Consider the following 10,720-nt stretch of genomic DNA (forward strand, 5'->3'; position numbering starts at 1 on the left):
CGATTAATTTAATTCATATAACTTTCAAGTTTATTAGCAAAGATCTTATCATAAAATATAGACCAATTTCAACATTCATTACCATATTTATTTATGAAACATGTCAATGTAGGTTAAGTAAATTCCAATTCAAAAATTAGGGCCATCAAATGTATATACATGGTTCCAAAATTTCACATCGGATCATTTTTGCAATGTCTTCAGTAGACAAAACTAACTCATCATATGTTGAATAACCTAAACCCAACCAAATCAAAAGTGGATGACCAAAGACTTGCATGAACTGAAATTGACTTGACTTAAGGTCGAAACAAAATGAATAGAAACTTAAATGGATTGAAATTACTGCATCTTCAATGATATCATATATATAACTAAAATTAATTTGTTCTAGTAAGTTTATCATCAACAAACTTGAAAATGACCTAATTTAATAGGACCCAAATTTGACTTGTATCCGATTGCACCTAACTCGTATTCAACCCAAAACTTTTGTCACCTGAATACAATGCATTTTGAATGAATTTATCCTGTATTTGATCTAAACGACCTATTTACTACCTCTACTTTTAACTATTTCGTATGATTCTACGTGTGGAGAGAACGAAAGGGATGTAGAATTGATAGGTTGGGTTAGCAAGCCCATGTACATAAGTAGAACACGCTCACACAATCACACCCAAAGAAGAAAGAAGGTTCCTCTTTTTTAAGATGGTGAAATCAATCAAATCATTGATTATTGGTTGATGCTTCTTGGAATCTCCTAAAAAACAATTCCTCCAAAAAAATTCACTCTTTTTTTCAATTGTCACAGATTCTCACCCTCCTTTTTTGACACTTCCAAAAAAAATAAATTTAACTAACAAAAAATAAAAACAGTTGTATATTATTAAAAATAAAAGAAAAATACATCCTCTCTCTTCCACCGCTTTCTCTCTCCACCCTACCCCCGAAAATCCCTCTCTTTCTCTCTCTATTCTCGCCGGAAAATTCCGACCCAATTTTTCCTGGAATTTCCCGGCAATTCTACCGGAGATGGTGTCCCATGAAAACCCTAATTGGTTGTATGATTATTCTTATATAGATGATATCCAGATCTCTGTTCCTGATTGTAACTTTTCTGCCCCTAATTCTGCCTTCAATAATTGTCAATTGCAGCAAGCTTTGAATGTTCCATTTAATGTCAGGTAATTTCCCTTTATTTTTGTGTTGTTTGTAATTTAATTTTTGGGGGAATTTCATGTGAATTTTTTTGTGAGGTTAGGGTTTTCAATTTTGACCCCACTTGATGATTTTGTTAATTATGTGGCTAAAAATTAAAATTTTGGGGAATTTGTGAATTACTTATTATTTTTTGAGGAATGAATTATATGGGTTTTTATTTTAATTTGATTTTGCTCTTTTAATTGAATTTTCGGATTCGCCTTTCCTCTGTTGGAATCTGGTGAATATATGATTAGGGTTTGTGTTTTTTTGAATTATTTTTCGATTTTTCATGTACTTTTGTTAAATTTGCAACGTGCATATAATTAGTCAGTCTTGATAATGATTTTATTAAACATTATTGTATAAAGTTATTTTTTTTTAATGCATCAATGAAGGATAGATGTTTCAAGTTTGGTAGTGTTATGTGATAGCTTTTGATTTCGAAGTTGTTCATTAATACTAGTGAATTGTGGCGCCATCTTAATATTTATCCACCACCTCTTGTTCGAGTTTGAGATGATGCTTCATACATTTTGTGAGTTGGTAATATAGGAAGAAACCATCAATATATTTTATGAAGTGCATTGCTGAATGAATGAATGGTTAAGTAAAACAGGTGGAGTTGTTTGGGGAGATCGAATACTAGGACCCGAGAAAATTAGGTGATGAGTATCGAATTTAGGATTTAGATGGGATTATGGAGGTGCAATAAGTTGTGTGATTTTTGATGTCTAAAAATTGTTCCTGTGGCGATGATTCAGGAATCCTTGCTATTACTTTGATGTTTAGATTGTGGAGTTATAATGTAAGGGTTCCATTGTGCACAGTTGCACACCTTAAGCCAGTATGAAGAGCTCAATATCGGGATGAGTCATTCTGCATTGGGATAAAAATTTCCTTGTATTACTTTTAATGCTAAATCCTGGTTGTGATTAGTTACTTTTATTTTGTGGTGTTCTATGCAAACATGACACACTCTCTAATACTCATAGTTTTTCTATGTTAAAAGGTATTCTTGGGATCACACTCTCTAATCTCAATACATAATATCAGTATTTTCTTATACTTGCTCATTGTTTATCTCAGTGCGGACATAGATGGAACTTATGGCGATTCAGATGCCCCCAAGGAGATCAACTCAAAAAAGAGGTATGCTTTATGTTCTTTTTATTTCATTTTGCAATCTTTTTCTTGGACCTTTATTATTTAGTTCTGCAGCTACTGATTATGGCGAAAAAAGAGTTCAATAGAGTTATGTGACTTAGAACTTGGAAGATCTATTCAAAATGTGCTAAGTTGGAGAGATTAAGAATGAATCAAACTGGCAGAACCTTTGTTCTTGGACTGTGAGCTTGTGAGAGATTGTGGCCTTGTTTTTTTTGGTCCTTCTTTCAGGTTACTGCCATTGTGTTTATTGACAAGACATGAAAGGTGGCTTTTATTTTTATCAATAAATAATAATTGAGTATCAATCTGCATAATGTGGTAGGCCTTAAAAGATATTTAATCATACTACATCACTTTTCCATCATATTCAATTTATATTTGTAAGACCTCTCTACATTTATGCATTGGGTGCCTCATGTGAGGCATTAAGGGAATGTTGTTGTGTTGAGGTATGTTTTTATTGGTAATGTTAGTAAATCATATCATGTTCCCTATTACAGGGGAAGATCAGAATCATGTGCTCCATCTAGCTCCAAAGCTTGCAGAGAGAAGGCACGTAGAGACCGACTTAATGACAAGTTAGTTCTCCTTCCTTCTATATAAGTTTGTCAGATTAATCGGTTTGCACTGGTTATAGATACGGCTTTTTATTAGAATTGCTTGTAGCAGGATACACAATAGGTACTTATTGTTGCTTTGCATGTGTTAATGAAATATTGTTGTACGTCTATGTGTAGGTTTATGGAATTAGGTGCAATTTTGGAACCTGGTAGAACTCCTAAGACTGACAAGGCAGCCATTTTGAGTGATGCTGTTCGAATGGTGACACAGTTAAGGAGTGAGGCCCAAAAGTTGAAGGACTCGAATTCGAATTTACAGGAAAAGATAAAGGAATTGAAGGTCTGTGTTGACTATCAGTTTTTGCTTAGCATTGTAAATTTATAAGATCTTTGCAAAATGATAATAAGTTTGTTTATTGTCCTCTTTAGACTGAGAAGGTTGAACTCCGTGATGAGAAGCAAAGGCTGAAGGCTGAGAAGGACAAGCTAGAGCAGCAATTGAAGACCATCAACACCCAGCCAGGATATCTCCCCGCCCCAACTGCTATCCCTGCTTTTGCTCCACCAACTCAAGCTCCAGGAGGCAAGTTGGTACCCTTCATGGGATACCCGGGAGTTGCTATGTGGCAGTTCATGCCTCCAGCTTCAGTCGATACATCTCAGGATCATGTGCTCCGCCCACCGGTGGCTTAATTGGATGTCATTAGTCCTTTGTTCAGGATTACTATCATCACCTCTTGATTTTCTCCTCCCTCCCCTTTTTTTTCTCTTCTTTTCAGGGTCCTTTGTCAATTTGCCATTTGACTGTGCACTACTTTTGTGCTGAAGTCTACTAACAAACTACATTGATGGAATGTGGAATGTGGAATGTGTATGTGAACAGTGGAACTTCAATGAAAATGCCGCTTCTGGTGGTTGAAAATGAAATTGTAAATGTCTGATTAGTATTGCTGCCCTGTTTAGCCATCTTGTAAATCGGTTCTTCTGCCCCCTTGACTCCTAGTCTCAGGTTTACCTAGGTCTCATTTGATTGGATGTAAGCGACTTTATGAAAATTTTAAGGCCTTTGGAAGGACGAGAAATTGCAATGTCTTGTTCACTTGCTTTCATGGAATAAGTTTTTGGAATAAGTTTTTCCTTTGGTACATAAGTGTTGCTATTGTTACTTGGTTATATGTGGCAGTGGTCTTATTTGGTAATAAGCTGTTGACTTTTTTATCTAGCTGGTTTGACTAGTTGGTATCATCAAAGATTTTATAAGCAATGTTAGTCAATGGCCAACTCTTAGCTGTTTATATGATAAATAATCAACATTAGGATAATGCTATCAAAAGTCAATGTTTAAAGGTGGTTGTTGCCTTAAACAACAATATTCTCATTTTAGTAAGAATTTGCTTTTTTGCATTATTAGATTTTCTTGTATCAAATATATTTACTCTAATTTTGGCTGTTTGATCTCATGAAAAAAGTCAAAACACGAAAATAGTAATGAATTACTTGTATGGTCATATTCGTATATGATAGCTATTCATATTGTTATTTAGAAAGTTTGTAACTTTATCTAAGAACAAGCCTTGTTTGTAATTTTAATGTTAGGTGGAACACAAATTATGCAATTTTTATGGGTCTTTTTCAAAAATGGAAGATGAGGTTATTGTTAAAAAGTATGGTTTGATGATTTATTGAATCGCCATTGAAGCTCCATAATAGGATTAGGACATTATGACTAAGTCAAATGGTAGCAAATGCTTGGTAAGCACGCGTAAAAGTTGCCTATGCAAGAAACCAAATTGTGCGTAAAAAGTAGTGTTGAATTAGTAAAATTGGTCTTAAAGTATTTATTTATCTGAAAGTACATGTGATAACAATACTAGTGAATTGAAGTTTATGCCAAATTTATTTGTACAAAATACTGAACCAATATAAATTAGTCAAGCTTGGCTCGCACCACCAACCGTCAAGGCGCCAAATTAGACTGGTCTTCTAATGTAAGAATCCAAACAAAGTGAGTCCAATAATATGAAGGAGATTGGAAAATAGATGGAAAAAACTCATTTGGATCTGGTACAAATTCTTAAATGGACCTGGTTTACACTAATTTATTATGGACCATTAACATTAGAGATAATATGATTGTTTTATTAATAAAAAAAATAGGTCACTATATTAAAATAAAGGTAATTATGTTGTCTATTAAAAAAAAAAGGTAATTATGTTGAAATAAAAATTAGTGTGACATTATAAAAGCTATGAAAGGTTAATTTTTTTAATGAAATTTTTAATATAATGGTAAATATGAATAATAAAGATCACTATGTTAAAATTAGGTCACTATTCAACATAATGTCGTACTCTAAGTTCATAATAACATTAAAGATCACTCAAAATTAAAAAAAAAAGGATACTATGTTAAAAATAAGGTTACTATGTTAAAAATAAAGGTCACTATATTGAATATAATGTCAATTACGTGTGAATAAAACTTAGGCTCACAATAATGTTATTGTGAACCAGTCCACGCAAGATTTTATGTGGATCTGGTTCAAAAAAACATTATCGTAGATTTGTAGACATGAGTTTGTTGAATTAAATTAATATGATAACCCTAAATTTAATATAATGATCTTTATTGATATTGTGTGAATCTAACTCACAATATTATTAATTATAGATGTGAGGTTTACGCGTGCAACTAATATTATGTTGATTACAATGATCCTAATTTTAACGTATTGACCCTTATTATTTATATGGACAAATGTATTAAAACTCTCGTTATAAAATTTATTACTCTAATCTTTATTCCAACATAATAACATTAATTTTAATATAGTGATCTTTTTATTGATACACCAACCTATAATACAAAATAACAAAATTTAGTGTTAAAAAAAAAAAGTTTAAATAGTGACACTAACATAATTTTACATAAATCTGATGACTAATAATCAATTTCTCACAACGCTATTAAAGGATTAGGCGTATCTAAGGCTTTTTACTACTCAGTTGTTTATATGGATAGGTAAAAATTAACGTCTAATAACCATCAAATATAGACTTGGATACACCTATGACCTATCTTTATACTTGTATGATTGAATATTTGAATACAAGATATAGATTCTCTGTTATTTAGTATGTTCATTAATTAAGTGAAAAGAAATGAGGAGATGGAGGGATGGTTAGTCCCTCTATCTCCTCCCCATGTGATAGGGGTTCAACTCCTCGCAGCCCTCAACCTCTTCCATTATAACAAGCAACACTTGTCGTTTCATTGATATGCACCTATTCTTCTTTAGTATAATTTCGTACAGAAATCAACCCAAAAAAATAATATGTCAAAATCAATAAAATTTGGCTAACTTTAAACTTAAAATGATAATGTAAAAGATATTATTTGAATATATTTTATCTTAAATCATAATTTTATACTCAAATTAAATCAAAATTAAATAATTTATATTATAATTAATTATAAATTAACAAATTACATGAAACTACGTATATATTGGATACAACATCCCGTGCCAAAGATTTGACAACGGTTTGTTGGCCTAACCATTTTTGGAAGGCATGAACCCGCCAATGTTAGGCGGGATGAGCTTGAATTGCTAGGGTCATACATGATCCCTAAGAGTGAAAAGCTCAATATAGTCCACAAAATGGCCAACCACTTCCAACGGGTGGCCAATGCGGTCGAGGCGGGTAGGTCTAGGGTACCCATTTATTTCGATGGCCTAGTTACACACATAGCAGTCAAACACCTTAGCTTTGTCCCTAACGATGACGGTAAGGTAGCCGGCCTAACTATTATGGACCTACCCTATTTAGGTGGCCTTAATTGGGTTAATGTCATGGGAGGGGAGACTTGGTGGGTGATTCAACGAGAATCGGGTAGGAGGGATAATGCTTTCACTTTACCCAACCCCACCTTGACCAAATTTGAGAAGGGGAAACCTTCTTACACTTTCGAGATTCACGGTCAAGGTGAGGTTCAACCACCTCACCCTTCACCTCAACCCCACCAATCTCCCATAGACCACTCACCTCATCACCATTCACCACACTATCCACCACCTCCACCCTTTACATATGATATTCCCACTTCCTCAGCCAACTACAACATTGACCCCAACGCCCCTTATGACTTCTCGGCTTTTAGGAGCCAATTAGATAGGATTGAGAGGGGGCAAGGGAGAGTTGAGGGTATGGTTAGGGACTTGGAAGCTAGAGTAGGGTCTCTAGATAGAAGGGTGGGGTATGTGGAGAGGAACCTAGGGAGGGGTTTATACCCCATGTATGATGATTACGCCCGTCGGGGGGCTATTCCCCCCGATTCACTTGTCCCCGATTGGTTCCAATATCCGCAAGGTGGATATACGAACCCAAGTGTCTACGGTACCTATGTCGACTACTCATCGGTCCATGGTTATGGGACCGATGTACCTTTTGGTGGGCTTGGGGGGAATGTGGACCCTAACTACTTTGCAGGTGGTTCGGGTTATAGAGGTGGTGGCTCTAGCCATGGAGGAGCCGGTTCTAGCCACGGAGGGGGCTATTTAAGGATGGATGAGGATGAGGAGTAGACTACACTCCCAAGTCAATGAGGGCATTACTTGATTTGGCTTGGGGGGGTGTTCTTTCGCTTGGTAATTCTCTTCCTTTTGTCTTTTTATTTGCTTTCTAGTGTAGTTTTTATTGTTTTCCTTGTGTAGTTTTTATTGCTTTCTTATATATGAAAAATACAAAAAAATTGAAAAATAAAAAAATTCAAAAATACGTTCCAATGAATTGTAAATCATGCTTCCCTGTGTCCCATACTTCAGAAAATTTGTTTTGATTCTTGGTTATTGATAATGAGCATTGTGGATTTGTTGGTCATGATTTGAAGTTTAATTGATTGGATTCCTCAACATGAGTCAATTTTGCCAACTATATATTTGTGAATATAGTGCTTGACTAGTTGATTTGGTTAGGAAATGTGTGATAGTTCCATAATTCCTGGTATGTCAATGAATTTGAGTATTGATTTGCAACTATGAGTAGTGTTTCATGACTTATTATTATGTACACGAGGAGGACGAAGGCGTTCATTCTTTTAGGTAGCCTTCAGAGTATTTAGATACATTTGTTCCCTTCTTGTTACCCATGTTGTTGCTTGTGCCATTTTATTGTTTATTTAGCCACATTACAAGCCTATATGAGCCCCATTGGTTACTAGTCCCAAGCTTGGCTTGGGGGAGCTATTAGTTGGTGAGGTGAGGGAGTTGTGGTGTGCACATTATTTGCACAATGTGGGAATAAAAGAAGATTATTTGTTCTTTGATTTTTGATTGGAAAATATTGATATTGTGTTTCAAAGTTGAAATTTCCAATATGAGTTAAAAAGAAAAAAAAAGAGCAAAAGAAAAAAATTTAATGCTCAAATGTTCTATTTGAAGGTTGTTCAAAAAAAAAAAAGAAGAAAAAAATTCAAGTTGAAAAAAGAAAAAAAAAAAGAATGAGTTCAAAGTTTGTTTTTCACTCAAAGTTCTACATTATCATATTTTTATGAGTGATATTGTAAGTGTTGGGATTGTTTATGATGATTAGAGTTGTATTTGGTGATTTTTGTTAGAGTTGGTTGTGTTGGAGATGTATGATCATCATTTATTTTGATCATGGGTTTATTAGGATTTAGCTCCCTTAATGCATAGCTTTTGTCTCACATAATCCCAAATTTATCCTACCCTTTACCATAGCCTTATATTACAAGCTTTAAAGACCTTCCGACCTTGTGCATAGAAGTTATGTAAATGTGAAAGTGTTGTTTATCAATGCAAGTTATGACTTGGCATATTTCGAGTCGACTAGTAGGATGAGCGTTCATTGTTTTTATACACACGAGAGTGTGAGTTGGGAGGGCATTGTTCGCATTAAAGGGGTTGGTTGGAGAGCGATCGAGTACATCTTTTACTCGCCACATAAATGAGATTTGAGTGTGTGAGCGTTAGTCTTGAATTCTATATGCTCTTGTGGTTTGCTCTACTTAACAATTGTTGGGGAGGAAGGGTGATTAGATGAATAATATTGATTGATGTTGAAGCGTGTTCATTAGATTTGCCTTGAATCGTTGGTACTTGATTTGATTATTGGGGCGAAGTATGTTTTATATGTTCATTGATGAGCTCTTTGCTTAGGGACAAGCAAAGGTTTGGCTTGGGGGAGTTTGATGTATCCATTTTATGTAGTAATTTACCCCCATCCCTTGGTCATAATTAGTAGTGTTTTTGGCTCTTTCGAGCCACTTTTATTACTAATTTGTGTTTTCTAGTGTTTTCGTAGTCTTTGTTGAGTTTTAAGAAATTGAGCCTTTGGAGCATTTTCTCGGGTTTTTCATGGAGCGACTACGGGAATTAGAAGTGCACGACCATCTTTGAAGCCCAAGACCGGTTAGAGTCATCGAACCGGTGATTAAGGGCTCGGTAATTGGGATCCCGAGGTATTTGGACCGAGTATTCAAGACCCGAAGAGAAAATCCGGATTGGGCCGAGAAATCAAGCCCAATTGAAGTCCGAGCCTCAAAGTGAAGCAAGGGCCCGATCGGGCAACCTCTAGCACGATCGGGCGCGGCGCTGCTGGTGCTGTGCGTGGCTCATAGCGCCCCGATCGTGCGAGCGTCTAGCACGATCGGGCGATGCTGCGGAGGAGGAACGCGAAGAAAAAGGCGGGCCTGATCGGGCGGCCCTTCACCCGATCGAGCGCACGTTTTTATAGGACCTGTTTAGTTTAGTCTTAATTTTTGTTTTAGAAAACGTTTAAGTAGGATTTTTGTACGAAATTTTGATTATCTTCTTTCTTAGACTTTCTCTCTCTACTAGGATTTTTCTCTCTCTTAACTCTTCTCTCAACTCTTGTTCTTAATTATTTCCATTAATACAGATTAGTTTGGTAACGATTTCTCTTCTCTTAATCTTAATTATTTATTTTACTCCTTTCATCATGACTTATTTTATTGCTTTGATTAGTTTAGTTTTTAATATGTGTGAGTAGTTTTATTTCTAGGGTTGATGAGGATCCATAAATAATATGAAGGGGTAATCTATTGTTGTTAATTATCAATGCTAGATTAATTTCCTGTTGATTGATTTAATGCTCTGTGACTAGATTAGGCCTATCTTTTATGCATGAGTTTGACAACAATGATTTGAGATTCGACAGATGAGAATTAATGTTTAGGTCTAGTTTCAATAAGCAGATTAATTTATAAATGGTTAAGTCGAGATTCGAGAGATGAGATTTAATACCGGTAAATTAATTGTGTGATTGTAATACGTAGCGAAAGCCCTTTACAATCTGGTTAATTGATGCATTGATGGTTGACTATTATTGATTATTGGTATTGCATGATAATTTCTTGTTGAATTGTTTTAACGTTTTACAATTGCGGCTTGTAAAAGTATAGCAATATTGAATTGATGAATCGAGCAGATGTTGATTTGATATTAAAGGCTATTTTCAATAAGAACTTAGATCTAGTAAATTGCGAGAGCCTGTTAGATCTATGTTGATTAATATATTGCGAGAGCATGTTAATCATGTTATTTATGTAATGTCAATGATTGATTACTATGTTTTACCCTGGAGTATTATTTATTGGTGTACCTATGCCCTAGAGCCTTTTATATATTGTTTTCTTCCTATTCTCAATCTTAGTAGTCAAGTTTTACATTCAAATATAAATATTGGTTACTTTATAATCTAGATTATAATAGTTAATTAGGAATAAAAAGACTTGTTTCCCTGTA

The 10,720-nt window shown here is 34.8% G+C and overlaps 1 protein-coding gene across 1 annotated transcript; it reads left to right on the top strand.

Moving 5' to 3' along the window:
* Positions 1-690: 690 nt before the first annotated feature.
* On the top strand, positions 691-4,042 carry LOC110723728 (transcription factor ILR3-like). Its single transcript, XM_021903097.1, has 5 exons — positions 691-1,187; positions 2,293-2,355; positions 2,874-2,951; positions 3,111-3,273; positions 3,363-4,042. Exons 1-5 carry the CDS (start codon positions 1,036-1,038, stop codon positions 3,624-3,626), a joined length of 720 nt encoding a protein of 239 aa, XP_021758789.1. The 5' UTR covers positions 691-1,035; the 3' UTR covers positions 3,627-4,042.
* Positions 4,043-10,720: the final 6,678 nt, after the last annotated feature.

The sequence above is a fragment of the Chenopodium quinoa genome, unplaced genomic scaffold, assembly GCF_001683475.1.
Source record: "Chenopodium quinoa cultivar QQ74 unplaced genomic scaffold, ASM168347v1, whole genome shotgun sequence".
NCBI classification, from domain to species: Eukaryota; Viridiplantae; Streptophyta; class Magnoliopsida; order Caryophyllales; family Amaranthaceae; genus Chenopodium; species Chenopodium quinoa.

What these genes read in the sequence shown, in the direction of transcription:
- LOC110723728 (XM_021903097.1), top strand. Translation starts at nt 1,036, where the DNA reads ATGGTGTCCCATGAAAACCCTAATTGGTTGTATGATTATTCTTATATA. An exon ending in AATGTTCCATTTAATGTCAG is followed by an intron (nt 1,188 to 2,292) that starts GTAATTTCCCTT and finishes TGTTTATCTCAG; the next exon opens with TGCGGACATAGATGGAACTT. An exon ending in GAGATCAACTCAAAAAAGAG is followed by an intron (nt 2,356 to 2,873) that starts GTATGCTTTATG and finishes TCCCTATTACAG; the next exon opens with GGGAAGATCAGAATCATGTG.